The sequence below is a fragment of the Capra hircus genome, chromosome 14 (assembly GCF_001704415.2).
Source record: "Capra hircus breed San Clemente chromosome 14, ASM170441v1, whole genome shotgun sequence".
NCBI classification, from domain to species: domain Eukaryota; kingdom Metazoa; phylum Chordata; class Mammalia; order Artiodactyla; family Bovidae; genus Capra; species Capra hircus.
This window is the reverse complement of record NC_030821.1, coordinates 62,542,197-62,558,759: the sequence shown is the minus strand read 5'-3', so window position 1 is coordinate 62,558,759 and position 16,563 is coordinate 62,542,197. Positions and strand designations below refer to the sequence as shown.

At 47.3% G+C, this 16,563-nt stretch overlaps 1 protein-coding gene across 1 annotated transcript in view; it reads right to left on the bottom strand.

Moving 5' to 3' along the window:
* The window catches only part of PRKDC (protein kinase, DNA-activated, catalytic polypeptide), a 137,834-nt gene that overhangs the window by 59,204 nt on the left and 62,067 nt on the right, over positions 1–16,563 (bottom strand). Inside the window, exons 42-46 of the mRNA XM_013969108.2 lie at positions 7,537–7,744; positions 3,702–3,880; positions 2,098–2,266; positions 1,828–1,893; positions 785–857 (exon numbers count right to left, since the gene is read on the bottom strand). Coding sequence (XP_013824562.2) covers positions 785–857; positions 1,828–1,893; positions 2,098–2,266; positions 3,702–3,880; positions 7,537–7,744 — 695 coding nt within the window. The remainder of the gene's footprint in view (positions 1–784; positions 858–1,827; positions 1,894–2,097; positions 2,267–3,701; positions 3,881–7,536; positions 7,745–16,563) is intronic.

The window sequence follows — 16,563 nt, the reverse complement described above, 5'->3', positions numbered from 1 at the left end:
TTAGATCCAGTTTTCAGACATGATGCTAACAGAACTTCTTGCATTTAAAATTTTGATGGTGCACATTCTGCCCATAAAGCCTAACACAAATGTGGCTAGAGGTATTACTGACAAATAACTAATCCAAAGTCTGTAAGGAATTTAGAAAACTGGTTCAAATTTTATCCTTGAATCGGGGTGGGGGAAGAAAAAGCCATAAAGAGAAATTAAGCCAAAAATTGAAACCAGGAGCACATGGAAGGACAGAGGGTTGATTCCAAATAGGGAGGCTAGGGACTTCCCTGAGGGTCCAGTGTTTAAGAGTCTGCATTCCAAGGCAGGAAACATGGGTTCAATTCCTGCATAGGGAACAAAGATTCCACACGCCAAGGAGCAACTAAGCCTGAGTGTCACAACTAAGACTTGACGCAGGCAAATAAGTAGTAAATACAGAGGCCAGGAGAGCTCTCTTCAGAGGATGGCATTACACAAAGCATCGTGGGCCATGCTGACCTTGGGGGCCAAGACCCTGCCTTCGGGGACATTGCAGCAAACGCAGGGAGACAAACAGAATCCAAAAGCAAACAGCACACCCATCTTGCACGTGTTAAGAAAGTGAACCAGACCTGAACTCCTCTGGCTACCCTGAGATGCTTCCGTGCTGCTTTCACTGACTGCATTTCTTTCAAAGTTCAATTCTATTTATCACTTGAAAATAAAAATTTCCAAATCCAATTCAAGGTTGGGGTATTTGAAATACTATCTATATACCGGGATCTTCCTCATCATTTTGAAAGTGTCCTACCTGAATCTTCATTTGCCGCCTCCCTGGCTTCTCTCCTAATTTCAATGTACTTTTTCTTTCTTTCCATAGGAACCTATTAGGAAAAAACACACAATTTAAAACTTTTTAGACTCGGGGTCACATAGTTTCTGTTTCTGCATTAATCTGACAAAAATCACTGTTACTCATTTTAAGCAAAACTAAAACACCCACAGAGACAGACCCCGAAAGCCTGGGAGCTGGTGCTCCTTCGGCTCTGGGACTCGGCAGGTGGTACTCCTCCAGCCTCAGGCCTGGCCAGGAGCCTCAGGCCCTCGACTGCACAGCTGCGACAGACCACAGAGCTCCCAGCTGCTCCCAGACACTCACAGGTAACACACAGAGTGTCTGAGTGCCCCAAAGACTAGTGTGATTATGTGATGTCTTAGTTCTCTGAAGACAGGCCTAGAAAACAGTCCTAGCTTTACTCCAAAAGGGCACAGGGCACAAGGGCAGGAGCAACCACTTACCTGAACTTTGAGCCACTGAGCCACACTAGGACAGGGTGGAGGTCAGTGGTGCGGGACAGAATGCCAGCCTCCCCTCGTACTTGCTCTGTCCGTCCACTGCCCTGGGCTGTGAGAGGCTGCAGCACCCCCAGCTTCCGCTGAGCTCGGCAGAGACTGAGCTTACCTCTTGGCCACAGTGTCCTCCCCATCACCCTACTCCTGCTCCCAGAGCCCAGGATTGGGTGAGCCTCCACCAGAGCCCAACATTGCACGGGGCAGACCTCAACTCACTGACCATAGGAGCTTACTCAGAAGACCACTCGGGGGATGTATGCAAACAGCTCCTTTTACTGGCATTTTCTCTCCTTTACAAGTTAAGGGAAAACGTGACTCAGGGCCAACCTTTTACAGCTGCCCGAGATTATACCTGAGGTAGAACTGTAAGAAACTGCCTGTGTTTATAGTTCACAGCAGACTTGAGTAGAGGGCATTTAGTGTTCAGCACCATGTACCTTTTTCCCTACAAGCCTTGGTAAGTGTTTTTACGTTGGAAACACCATGACCAGCCTCACTTACCTCCACTTCTATGGGAAACGTGTAGCAGCGCTTCAGGTCTACCAGATTTTCAAAAATGAGCAAGTTCTGTAAATGCAAAGAGTCCTGTGACGATGCCCCAGCGGCGGAGAGGCCTGGTGCTGATGTCACTGCAGCACCTGCCGTCCGCATCCGCGGCTAGCTCTGGGAGACCCTCCACCCCACCCCTCCCTGCCCCGCAGGACCCAGCAGCACCCCCAACCCCACCCCGCGGGACCCAGGCAGCACAGCCAGCGGTCTGGAGGGGCCTACCTTCTCTGGTTTCTCGCTGAACAGGAAGCCCTGGTAAAACCTGAGCTCCGTGAAGACACAGCGGACAAGGGCAATGGCACAGGTATAGGCGGCACAGTGGTACAGCCGCCGGCGCTCCAGCAGCTGGGCCTCCCCAGCCATGTTCTCCGAGAAGGCATCGTGGCACAGCCTGTGGGCAGCCAGGTGGGGGTCAGTCCCTCCAGGGGAGATCGGCTCCAGTCCACAGCACGGGACCTGCCCTGCACACCCGCACCCACACCTGGGCTGTACTGCACAGGAAGCTGGGGTGGGAGACCCAGCCCGAGGAGCAGGAGGGGCTCCAAGAGGCTGGGTCTGAATGACAGTCCAAGGTCTGTGTGAGGGCATGGAGGGTGGGTGGCAGCAGTGACAGAGATGCCAAGCACACCCAGGAGCCCGGTCTTGGCCCTGCCCACAGCGGCCAGCCCTGTGAGCACACTGCCGTCAGAACACAGCTGCCCCTCCGTCTACACTGCTCCCAGCTGCTCCTCCGTCTACACTGCTCCCAGCTGCTCCACACAGCCTGCAGTTGGAAGGGATCACTGGCCAGCCCTTGACGGGAGAAGTGTACCAGACCCAGCCAGGGGACCACACCCTCCTGGCCCTGCCATGCCCTCTCCAGTTACAGGAAACTCCCAGCTGCGGGACGGGGTCCCTCTGCAGGGCTGCAGGTCGAGGAGCAAATGATCAGGTTCCAGTAATACATGGATGGTCGCTGTGACCACAGGGCAGCAAGACTTGTCACCAGGAGGCCTGTGCAGCTCCATCCGGCAAGCCCAACGTTTCCTGGCCGCTGGCTCCAGGAGACCAGCAACACGAACCCACCAGCCCTGGGGGGTGTGCTCAGAGGTTGGATTCAGAAGGAAAAATGTGCTCCTCAAGACCTTCATTGATGCCAATGCCTAGGGGTGACATCACCCTCAAGGTGCACACATAAGGAGGGGTCACAGGGGTGGAGGGGACTCTGTAGAGCAAGACCCAACACATCTGTGTTCAGCACTAAGACAGAGCCACACAGAAAGTTGGCTTCAGAGATGACACGTCTGACTATTCCATGCTTTACAGAACCACTGCTTAGAAATGCTGAACATGCCTTCAGTTTCAAATGAGAGAGAAAATAAAACACACTCAATCCTGCCTTACTGTAAATCATACACTGGAAACATACTGAGCTGTTGAGGGAGAAGAAATGGTAGAGCAACAGTAAGGGAAAAAGCTGTACTCTTTATGGACGATGTGTATTGGATAAAACATGCTGCCCAATGACATGTTGCATTAGCTCCATCCAAGTACTCTGTGGGGGCTTCCCTGGTGGCTCAGTGGGAAAGGATCTGCCTGCCATGCTATGCAGGAGACCTAAGTTTGATCCCTAGGTTGGGAAGATCCCCTGGAGAAGGAAACAGCACTCCACTCCAGTGTTCCTGCCTGGAGAATCCCATGGACAGAGGCACCACCACCACCAAGTAGTGTGCACACAGGAAAACTACCAAGATTCAGTGTTTAGGTATGTATTCATATTATACACATATGTAAAAATACATGCACCAAAAAAATTAACTACAATCTAAAGTTAAGGAAAATCTTACTTAATCAATGTCTTTGTAAGTTCATTTCCTTCTGTGACGCTCGAGCCGTGGAACACCTGGTTAATTTTAGATTCCTTGGAGTGGACGTCATCTTTTGGAAGACGAGAGTACATCACCTCTAGCATCTTGTAATATCCCATCTTCTTGGTAATTTGAGTGTCAAAGGCAGATTCATTCAGCTAAAAACATATAACAAATGATTATCTTTGGTCCTATCAAACATGGAAAATATTTTATTGAATAAATCAACTTTAATACCCAATGTTTCCTGGTGGCCCAGAGAGTAAAGAATCTGCCTGTGATGCAGGAGACCCCGGTTCAACCCCTGGGTTGGGAAGATTCCCTGCAGAAGGGAATGGCAACCCACTCCAGTATTCTTGCCTGGAGAATTAATGGACAGAGGAGCCTGGGGGGCTATACAGTCTGTGAGGTCACAAAGAGTAGGACAGGACTGAGTGAATCTCTGTCTGTCAATACTCAATGCCTTTTAAATTGAAAATAATTTTAACAAAGATGTTAAACCACTTCAGTAAGAAACAGCCCAGGGACTAAAGCATGAACCTAAGTACTGATGTGTGGCAGCAAATACTTCAGCTCAGTGAAACACATTCTGGACTTTTGGCCTCCAAAACAACAATAGACTTCTGTTGTTTTAGGCCACCGAGCTATAGTAATTTATTACAGCAGGTTAAGGAAACTAATATATATTTGGGTACCAAGAGTGGGGGGGGCTACTTCAAAATGAAAAAAATACGTGAGTGGCTTTGGAATTGAACAGGGAAGAGAGGAGGAAAAAAATTTCACCATGCATGACAGAAAATGTCTAGACTGCCTTGTAGAGACTGTTGTTAGAAATGTCAACATTGAAGGCACTGATGGTGAGTACTCAGAAGGAAGTGGAGGGCAAGCCAGTGGCAGGAAAAGCAATGAATGCTGTCTCAGGGAATGGCCATCGTCACAAACCTATTTTTGGTAGAAATACGGACGTTAAAAGTAATTGGTGGTGAGGTCTCAGAATGAAGTAGGTAACAGTTTTTAGAAACTGGAGGAAAGAGGATCCATGCTATATGGTGGGAAAAAGCTTAGCTGAAGAATGTTCAGAGGTTGTGCAGAAAGCAAATAATGTAGGCTGTGCCCTTGAATATGGAGCTGAAAGGATTTCTAAGTAAATTTGTTGGAGATAAGCCTGGCTTCTTCTTTGCTGCTCATAAGAAAATGTGAGGGTGAGAAATTAGACAGAACTGTTAAGCAAAAAGAACCAGAACTTGATGATGTGGGAAATTCTCAGCCCATCCAGCTTGTAGAAGACGCTGCCATGAGGAGATCCACGGTGAGGGAAGTCGATTGGAGAAGACCACAGGGGCAGCCAGGGAAAGAAGCCTGTGCTCACGGCTGTCCTCAGCCTGCCCCACTGTCCCACCACCACCACTGCCAAGACCCAGGACCAGGGAGGGGCCGTGGCAGGAATCTCCAAGATGGGCAGGAGACGGACAGAAGGTTTCTGAGAAGCTCAGACCAGTCTGAACTGAAAGGGAAGGAGACAAGATAAAATGAAAAAAAGGATGCTGTATTCCCCAAATGCTACAGGCAAGAAACAGACAAAACTGCTCAGCTGAAAACAAATGCTAACCTTCAAGGAAAAAGGAGATGACTCCGGGGACGGAGTCTTTGGCCCAGAGCATAAGCGCCAGGCCACAGAGCACTGTTCTCAGGTCTTGAAACCTAATGGGTTTGCCCGGCTGAATTTTCAAACTGCTTTGTAAAACAAACTCCTTCCTTCCACTGTCTCCTGTTTGGAATAGGAATGTCTATAACGATGGTCCTATGCCTGTCTTACCACTGTATTTTGGAAGCAAATAATGTGTTTTCCAGCTTCACAGGTCCACAAACGGAGAGGGTGTAGCCTCAGAATGCACCATTCTGAGAACGCCACCCATACCGATTTAGATGATGAGGTCTGGGACTTGGTGCTAACAATCTTTAGGTGAGCTTTTGGACACAGCAGTTGATGCTGTAATGGGTTTCGACCTGGAATGCGATAAATGTATTTTGCTAGTAGAAACGCTTGGCACAGGTGGACTGTGAGGCTGAATTAAAGACCTGGAAAGACATCCACGCTCCAGTGCCTGGAACCTGGGCCTGTCACCTCACATGAGACAAGGAATGAGACAGATGAAATGAACCAAAGAATTCTGAGATTATCCAAGAGGGTCCTAAATGCACTCCTGTTTACAGGAGAGAGGCAGAGAGAGACACTACACAGAAAGGAGGAGGCCAGAAGCAACCCAAGTGTTCACTGACAGAGGAATGGATAAAGAGGTGGTACATACATCAATACGATAGAATACTACTTGGCCATAAAATAGAATGAAATAATGCCATTTGCAGCAACATGGACGGACCTACAGATTATCATACTAAGGGAAGTAAGTCACACAAAGACAAATATCATATAGTATCATTAATAAGTGGAATCTAAACTATGAGACAGTCAACTTAGAAAACAGAAATAGATTCAAAGACAGAGAACAGACTTCTGGTTACTAAAGGGTGAGGAGGGGAAGGAGACACACACGTAACTATACATAAAACAGATAAACAAAGATCCATTGTATAGCACAGGAACTATACTCCATATCTTGTAATAACCTCTAATGGGAAAGAATCAAATAAAGAATAGACACATATACATGTACTAGGTTGGTGCAAAAGTAATTGGGGTTTTGTACTGTTGAACTCTGCTATTTGATATTGGAATACATTCTTAATTTGGTTATGTTATATATCATTACATCATTTTAATGCACATTTCTCATTAAGATTTTTGCTAATGACTTATAGCTGTGTAATTTTTATTTATTTTAGACTATGGAAATGATGCTAGACAAAAAGCAAACTCGAGCAATTTTTCTTATTCAAGTTCAAAATGAGTCATAAAGCAGAGGAGACAACTTACAACATCAACAACGCATTTGGCCCAGAAACTGCTAATGAATGTACAGTGAGGTGATGGTTCAAGAAGTTCTGCAAAGGAGATGAGAGCCTTGCAGATAAGGAGTGAAGTACCCAGACATCAGATGTTGACAACGACCAATTGAGAGCCATCACTGAAGCTGATCCTCTTAAAACTACATGAGAAGTTGTCAAAGAACTCATTGTCAACCACTCTATGGTTGTTCAGTATGTGAAGCAAACTGGAAAGGTGAAAAAGCTTGGTTGCTTTGAAGAGTCATCTTCTCTTATTCTATGCAACAACAGTGAACGACTGTAATGGTTCTTACTTTGATTAATAGAGATGTGTTTGAGCTTAGTTATGTTTTAAAATTCACAGCCCGAAACTACAATTACATTTGCACCAACTTAATATAACAAACACTTTGCTGTATACCTGAAATAAACACAACACTGTAAATCAACTATATATCAATTTTTAAAAAAGAAAAATAGTGGATTTTTTTAAAAAAGAAGAGGAAGTGGGGGGTGGTCAAGTGACCAAGACTCGGAGGGAGGAGTACCATGGCCATGAGCTGAGGGATGCTGGGCCCAGAGGCTGGTGGAGAGAAACATGTTCTCCTTGGAGTCTCTAGAGCAAGTACAGCCCCAGGAAGCGGATTTCTACTTCTGATCTCAGAACCATGAGACAGAAAGCCCTGTGGGTCTAAGCCACACTCCCAGTCATTTGTTACAGACGTCTCCGGAGACTAACGCAGACGCCACATGCTCAAAGGCTTGAGTTGCTGACACCCTGGCTGAATACATGGCAGTTTCTAGTGACCCTGACCAAGGAGGGCTGTCGTCTCTTACTAACATTCAACTTAGTAACAGACTATGATACCTTTGTAAATCTGGACTTCAACACATCGATAGCCTCCACCACAGTTCTGCTGAAGAAGTCCCTCAGCGCCCCCAGGCCGCAGTGCTGCAGGAGAGTGAGGAGGGCCCGGTCCACTAACGCCTGGCGGGTGGCGCTGGGAAGTAGGTCGTCCCTGCTGAACTTCCGGTACACGCTTTCCAGAAGGCCCAACTGCGTGGCACATGAACTCCTAAGAACAAAGGAAAATTACATGCACATGCCAGCTTTAAACAAATACTCCACGAGGGCCCACTATGCTACAAGTAAATGCTAATGATTATGAATTAGAAACTAAAGATTATGTATATAAAACTGTGAAATACAAGAACCATATGCACATAAGCCATGTGATCTTACTCATCCCCAGAAACCTTCGTGCCTTTTTAGGCCTAGGAAAGAGGATATTCTCATTTATTTTCAAGTTGGGTCCAGTTCAGAGGACACCTCCAAGGCTTCAAAGAGCCCCAGGCTGAAGACCATCACGTGTCCCAGACCCTGAAACTCATGAACCAAGGACCCACCATTGTACTTTCCAGGTAGAGACTCAGCCATCAGGGAAACACGGTCTATGAATGACTGCCTAAACAATTCAGGCTATAAATCTTTTAAGTTAAGGATAGACTGTTTCCCTGCCTATAAAAATAAGAGGTTACAACTGAATGACCATTAAAATCTTTCCCAGTTCTAAAATCCTGATGCTCAGAAGTTAGATATGAGACAAAATACTGGACTTGAAGGTAATTCAGTCACAAAAAATTGAGGTTGCAGAACACGACTGGACCTATAAGAGCTCTGCAGTGTGAGTCCAAACTCTGTCCCAGACCTAAATTCTCCAGGACTATCCTGCTAAAGGAAGAAGGAGGAAGGGGGAAAGAGCAAGAATGGCCACCAAACAGTTTACTGAAAAGTCAATGGAAATGAGCATTCACTATGAAGACATGTTCCACGTCACTCATAACAAAAGAGACACGTTAGAGTGACACTGAGAGATTCTTTCTCACCTGTTATCACTGGAAAAAATCCACGTTTGTCAGTATACTCTGTTGACAAAACTGTGATGATACATACATTGCCGAAAGGAATACAAATAACACATCCCCCCAAAGGGGATGTGATGATAGCTAGCACAATTAAAGATGCATTTACCTTTGCTCTCACACTTAGGGATCCACTGCAAAGCTGCACTGGCAACACACAACAGCGCAGGCCCAGGGCTAGTCGCTGGGCTATTGCTCCTCTGGTTGCTGTGCTATTACTCTAGTCACTGCACTATTACTCTGGTCACTGGGCTATTGCTCCTCTGGTCACTGTGCTATTACTCTAGTCACTGCACTATTACTCTGGTCACTGGGCTATTGCTCCTCTGGTTGCTGTGCTATTACTCTAGTCACTGAGCTACTACTCTAGTCGCTGGGCTATTGCTCCTCTGGTCACTGGGCTATTGCCTCCTCTAGTCACTGGGCCTATTGCTCCTCTGGTCACTGTGCTACTACTCTGGTCACTGTGCTACTACTCTAGTCACTGGGCTATTACTCTAGTCACTGTGCTACTCCTCTAGTCACTGGGCTATTGCTCCTCTGGTCACTGTGCTATTACTCCTCTAGTCACTGAGCTATTACTCTAGTCACTGGGCTATTGCTCCTCTAGTCACTGGGCTATTGCTCCTCTGGTCACTGTGCTACTACTCTAGTCACTGGGCTATTACTCTAGTCACTGCGCTATTACTCTGGTCACTGGGCTATTGCGCCTCTGGTTGCTGCGCTATTATTCTAGTCACTGTGCTATTACTCTAGTCTCTGGCCTATTACTCTAGTCACTGTGCTACTACTCTGTCACTGTTGCTACTATCTTCAGGTCACTTCCTAGTCACTGGGCTATTACTCTAGTCACTGTGCTCCTCTAGTCACTGGGCTATTGCTCCTCTGGTCACTGCGCTATTACCTCTAGTCACCTGGGCTATTGTCCTGCCTACCTGGTCACTGTGCTATTACTCTAGTCACTGGCGCTATTACTCTGGTCACTGGGCTATTGCTCCTCTGGTCACTGTGCTATTACTCTAGTCACTGCGCTATTACTCTGGTCACTGGGCTATTGCTCCTCTGGTCCACTGTGGCTATTACTTCCTAGTCACTGCGCTATTACTCTAGTCACTGGGCTATTGGCTCCTCTGGTTGCCTGCGCTATTATCTAGTCACTGTGCTATACTCTTAGTCTAGCTGGCTCTGCTATTGCTACCTCTGGTCACTGTGCTACTATTACTCTAGTCACTGTGCCTATTACTCTAGTCACTGTGCTATTACTCTAGTCACTGGTGCGCTGTATGCTCCTCTGGTCACTGGCATATTACTCTAGGTCACTGGGCTATTGCCTCCTCCTGGTTGCTGCACCATTACTCTGGTCACTGTGCTACTACTCTAGTCACTGGGCTATTACTCTAGTCACTGGGCTATTGCTCCTCTGGTTGCTGTGCTATTACTCTAGTCACTAGGCTATTACTCTAGTCACTGGGCTATTACTCCTCTGGTCACTGTGCTATTACTCCTCTGGTCACTGTGCTATTACTCCTCTAGTCACTGAGCTACTCCTCTAGTCACTGGGCTATTGCTCCTCTGGTCACTGTGCTATTACTCCTCTAGTCACTGTGCCATTACTCTAGTCACTGGGCTATTGCTCCTCTGGTCACTGCACTATTATTCTAGTCACTGAGCTATTACTCTAGTCACTGGGCTTCCCCTCTAGTCACTGAGCTATTACTCTAGTCACTGGGCTATTGTCCTCTGATTACTCTAGTCACTGCTATTACTCCTCTGGTTGCTGCGCTATTACTCTAGTCACTGAACTATTACTCTGGTCACTGTGCTATTACTCTAGTCACTGGGCTACTCCTCTAGTCACTGTGCCATTACTCTAGTCGCTGGGCTATTGCTCCTCTGGTCACTGCACTATTACTCTAGTCACTGTGCTATTACTCTGTCACTGTGCTATTACCCTAGTCACTGGCTACTCTAGTCACTATAACTCTAGTCACTGGCTGTCACTGGGCTATTGCTCCTCTGGTTGCTGCGCTATTACTCTAGTCACTGTGCTACTCCTCTAGTCACTGTGCTATTACTCTGGTCACTGTGGCTATTACTCTAGTCACTAGCTCTCTAGTCACTGGTAGTCACTGGCTATTGCTCCTCTGGTCACTGCGCTATTACTCTAGTCACTGGGCTATTGCTCCTCTGGTCACTGCCTATTACTCTAGTCACTGGGCTATTGCTCCTCTCTGCACTATTACTCTGGTCACTGGTGCTACTACTCTAGTCACTGGCTATTACTCTGGTCACTGGCTATTGCTCCTCTGGTTGCTGTGCTATTACTCTAGTCACTGGGCTATTACTCCTCTGGTCACTGGGCTATTACTCCTCTAGTCACTGAGCTATTACTCTAGTCACTGGGCTATTGCTCCTCTAGTCACTGGGCTATTGCTCCTCTGGTCACTGTGCTACTGGTCACTGTGCTACTACTCTAGTCACTGGGCTAGTCACTGGCTATTACTCTAGTCACTGGGCTATTACTCCTCTAGTCACTGGGCTATTGCTCCTCTGGTCACTGTGCTATTACTCCTCTAGTCACTGAGCTATTACTCTAGTCACTGGGCTATTGCTCCTCTAGTCACTGGGCTATTGCTCCTCTGGTCACTGTGCTATTACTCCTCTACTCACTGGGCATTACTCTAGTCACTGGTATTGCTCTCTAGTCACTGGGCTATTGCTCCTCTGGTCACTGTGCTATTACTCTACTGTGGTCACTGGGCTATGTCTCTAGTCACTGCTATTACTGCCTGTCACTGAACTCTAGTCACTGCTATTACTCCTCTGGTTGCTGCGCTATTACTCTAGTCACTGACTCTGGTCACTGTGCTATTACTCTAGTCACTGGGCTACTCCTCTAGTCACTGTGCCATTACTCTAGTCGCTGGGCTATTGCTCCTCTGGTCACTGCACTATTTATTCTAGTCACTGTGCTATTACTCTGGTCACTGTGCTATTACTCTAGTCACTGGCTACTACTCTAGTCACTGGCTANCTAGTCACTAGTTACTCACTGCGTCACTGGCTATTACTCTAGTCACTGGCTTTGCTGCTATTACTTAGTCACTGTGCTACTCCTCTAGTCACTGTGCTATTACTCTGGTCACTGTGCTGTCACTGTGCTACTAGTCACTGGCTATTGCTCCTCTGGTCACTGCGCTATTACTCTAGTCACTGCGCTATTACTCTGGTCACTGGGCTATTGCTCCTCTGGTCACTGTGCTATTACTCTAGTCACTGCGCTATTACTCTGGTCACTGGGCTATTGCGCCTCTGGTCACTGTGCTATTACTCTAGTCACTGCGCTATTACTCTGGTCGCTGGGGCTATTTGCTCTCTGGTCACTGTGGCTATTACTCTAGTCACTGTGCTATTACTCTAGTCACTGGCTATTACTCCTCTGGTCACTGTGTATTTACTCCTTCTAGTCACTGAGCTACTCCTCTAGTAACTGTGCTACTCCTCTAGTCACTGGGCTATTGCTCCTCTGGTCACTGTGCTATTATCCTCTAGTCACTGAGCTACTCTCTAGTCACTGGGCTATTGCTCCTCTGGTCACTGTGCTATTACTCCTCTAGTCACTGTGCCATTACTCTAGTCACTGGGCTATTGCTCCTCTGGTCACTGCACTATTATTCTAGTCACTGAGCTATTACTCTAGTCACTGGGTCACTGCTATTACTCTAGTCACTGTGCGTTGGTATTGCTCCTCTGGTCACAGCACTATTACTCTAGTCTCTGGCTTATTACTCTAGTCACTGAGCTATTACTCTGGTCACTGTGCTACTACTCTAGTCACTGGGCTATTGCTCCTCTGGTCACTGAGCTATTACTCTAGTCACTGGGCTATTGCTCCTCTAGTCACTGGGCTATTGCTCCTCTGGTCACTGGCTATTACTCTAGTCACTGTGCTATTACTCTGGTCACTGTGCTATTACTTCTGGTCACTGTGCTATTACTCTAGTCACTGGGCTACTACTCTAGTCACTGCGCTATTACTCTAGTCACTGTGCTCCTCTAGTCACTGGGCTATTGCTCCTCTGGTCACTGCGCTATTACTCTAGTCACTGAGCTACTACTCTAGTCACTGGGCTAATTGCTCCTCTGGTTGCTGCGCTATTACTCTAGTCACTGTGCTACTCCTCTAGTCACTGTGCTATTACTCTGGTCACTGTGCTACTACTCTAGTCACTGGGCTATTACTCTAGTCACTGTGCTCCTCTAGTCACTGGGCTATTGCTCCTCTGGTCACTGCGCTATTACTCTAGTCACTGGGCTATTGCTCCTCTGGTCACTGCACTATTACTCTAGTCACTGGGCTATTGTTCTCTGGTCATTGTGCTATTACTCTAGTCACTGCGCTATTACTCTGGTCACTGGGCTATTGCGCCTCTGGTCACTGTGCTATTACTCTAGTCACTGCGCTATTACTCTGGTCACTGGGCTATTGCGCCTCTGGTCACTGTGCTATTACTCTAGTCACTGTGCTCCTCTAGTCACTGGGCTATTGCTCCTCTGGTCCACTGCGCTATTACTCTAGTCACTGGGCTATTGCTCCTCTGGTTGCTGCACTATTACTCTGGTCACTGTGCTACTACTCTAGTCACTGTGCTATTACTCTAGTCTCTGGCCTATTACTCTAGTCACTGTGCTACTACTCTGGTCACTGTGCTATTACTCTAGTCACTGGGCTATTGTTCCTCTGGTCACTGTGCTATTATTCTAGTCACTGCGCTATTACTCTGGTCACTGTGCTATTACTCTAGTCACTGAGCTACTACTCTAGTCACTGGGCTATTACTCTAGTCACTGTGCTACTACTCTAGTCACTGGGCTATTGCTCCTCTGGTCACTGCGCTATTACTCTAGTCACTGGGCTATTGCTCCTCTGGTCACTGCACTATTACTCTAGTCACTGGGCTATTGCTCCTCTGGTTGCTGCACTATTACTCTGGTCACTGTGCTACTACTCTAGTCACTGGGCTATTTACTCTAGTCACTGGGCTATTGCTCCTCTGGTTTGCTGTGCTATTACTCTAGTCACTAGGCTATTACTCTAGTCACTGGGCTATTACTCCTCTGGTCACTGTGCTATTACTCCTCTGGTCACTGTGCTATTACTCCTCTAGTCACTGAGCTACTCCTCTAGTCACTGGGCTATTGCTCCTCTGGTCACTGTGCTATTACTCCTCTAGTCACTGAGCTACTCCTCTAGTCACTGGGCTATTGCTCCTCTGGTCACTGTGCTATTACTCCTCTAGTCACTGTGCCATTACTCTAGTCACTGGGCTATTGCTCCTCTGGTCACTGCACTATTATTCTAGTCACTGAGCTATTACTCTAGTCACTGGGCTTCCCCTCTAGTCACTGAGCTATTACTCTAGTCACTGTGCTATTACTCTAGTCGCTGGGCTATTGCTCCTCTGGTCACAGCACTATTACTCTAGTCTCTGGCTTATTACTCTAGTCACTGAGCTATTACTCTGGTCACTGTGCTACTACTCTAGTCACTGGGCTATTGCTCCTCTGGTCACTGAGCTATTACTCTAGTCACTGGGCTATTGCTCCTCTAGTCACTGGGCTATTGCTCCTCTGGTCACTGGGCTATTACTCTAGTCACTGTGCTATTACTCTGGTCACTGTGCTATTACTCTGGTCACTGTGCTATTACTCTAGTCACTGGGCTACTACTCTAGTCACTGCGCTATTACTCTAGTCACTGTGCTCCTCTAGTCACTGGGCTATTGCTCCTCTGGTCACTGCGCTATTACTCTAGTCACTGAGCTACTACTCTAGTCACTGGGCTATTGCTCCTCTGGTTGCTGCGCTATTACTCTAGTCACTGTGCTACTCCTCTAGTCACTGTGCTATTACTCTGGTCACTGTGCTACTACTCTAGTCACTGGGCTATTACTCTAGTCACTGTGCTCCTCTAGTCACTGGGCTATTGCTCCTCTGGTCACTGCGCTATTACTCTAGTCACTGGGCTATTGCTCCTCTGGTCACTGCACTATTACTCTAGTCACTGGGCTATTGTTCCTCTGGTCATTGTGCTATTACTCTAGTCACTGCGCTATTACTCTGGTCACTGGGCTATTGCGCCTCTGGTCACTGTGCTATTACTCTAGTCACTGCGCTATTACTCTGGTCACTGGGCTATTGCGCCTCTGGTCACTGTGCTATTACTCTAGTCACTGTGCTCCTCTAGTCACTGGGCTATTGCTCCTCTGGTCACTGCGCTATTACTCTAGTCACTGGGCTATTGCTCCTCTGGTTGCTGCACTATTACTCTGGTCACTGTGCTACTACTCTAGTCACTGTGCTATTACTCTAGTCTCTGGCCTATTACTCTAGTCACTGTGCTACTACTCTGGTCACTGTGCTATTACTCTAGTCACTGGGCTATTGTTCCTCTGGTCACTGTGCTATTATTCTAGTCACTGCGCTATTACTCTGGTCACTGTGCTATTGTTCCTCTGGTCACTGTGCTATTATTCTAGTCACTGCGCTATTACTCTGGTCACTGTGCTATTACTCTAGTCACTGAGCTACTACTCTAGTCACTGGGCTATTACTCTAGTCACTGTGCTCCTCTAGTCACTGGGCTATTGCTCCTCTGGTCACTGCGCTATTACTCTAGTCACTGGGCTATTGCTCCTCTGGTCACTGCACTATTACTCTAGTCACTGGGCTATTGCTCCTCTGGTTGCTGCACTATTACTCTGGTCACTGTGCTACTACTCTAGTCACTGGGCTATTACTCTAGTCACTGGGCTATTGCTCCTCTGGTTGCTGTGCTATTACTCTAGTCACTAGGCTATTACTCTAGTCACTGGGCTATTACTCCTCTGGTCACTGTGCTATTACTCCTCTGGTCACTGTGCTATTACTCCTCTAGTCACTGAGCTACTCCTCTAGTCACTGGGCTATTGCTCCTCTGGTCACTGTGCTATTACTCCTCTAGTCACTGAGCTACTCCTCTAGTCACTGGGCTATTGCTCCTCTGGTCACTGTGCTATTACTCCTCTAGTCACTGTGCCATTACTCTAGTCACTGGGCTATTGCTCCTCTGGTTGCTGTGCTATTACTCTAGTCACTGGGCTATTACTCTAGTCACTGTGCTATTACTCCTCTGGTCACTGTGCTATTACTCCTCTAGTCACTGAGCTACTCCTCTAGTAACTGTGCTACTCCTCTAGTCACTGGGCTATTGCTCCTCTGGTCACTGTGCTATTACTCCTCTAGTCACTGAGCTACTCCTCTAGTCACTGGGCTATTGCTCTTCTGGTCACTGTGCTATTACTCCTCTAGTCACTGTGCCATTACTCTAGTCACTGGGCTATTGCTCCTCTGGTCACTGCACTATTATTCTAGTCATTGAGCTATTACTCTAGTCACTGGGCTTCCCCTCTTGTCACTGAGCTATTACTCTAGTCACTGTGCTATTACTCTAGTCGCTGGGCTATTGCTCCTCTGGTCACAGCACTATTACTCTAGTCTCTGGCTTATTACTCTAGTCACTGGGCTATTGCTCCTCTGGTTGCTGCGCTATTACTCTAGTCACTGGGCTATTGCTCCTCTAGTCACTGGGCTATTGCTCCTCTGGTCACTGTGCTATTACTCTGGTCACTGTGCTACTACTCTAGTCACTGGGCTATTACTCTAGTCACTGTGCTACTCCTCTAGTCACTGGGCTATTGCTCCTCTGGTCACTGTGCTATTACTCCTCTAGTCACTGAGCTATTACTCTAGTCACTGGGCTATTGCTCCTCTAGTCACTGGGCTATTGCTCCTCTGGTCACTGTGCTATTACTCTGGTCACTGTGCTACTACTCTAGTCACTGGGCTATTACTCTAGTCACTGGGCTATTGCTCCTCTAGTCACTGGGCTATTGCTCCTCTGGTCACTGTGCTATTACTCTGGTCACTGGGC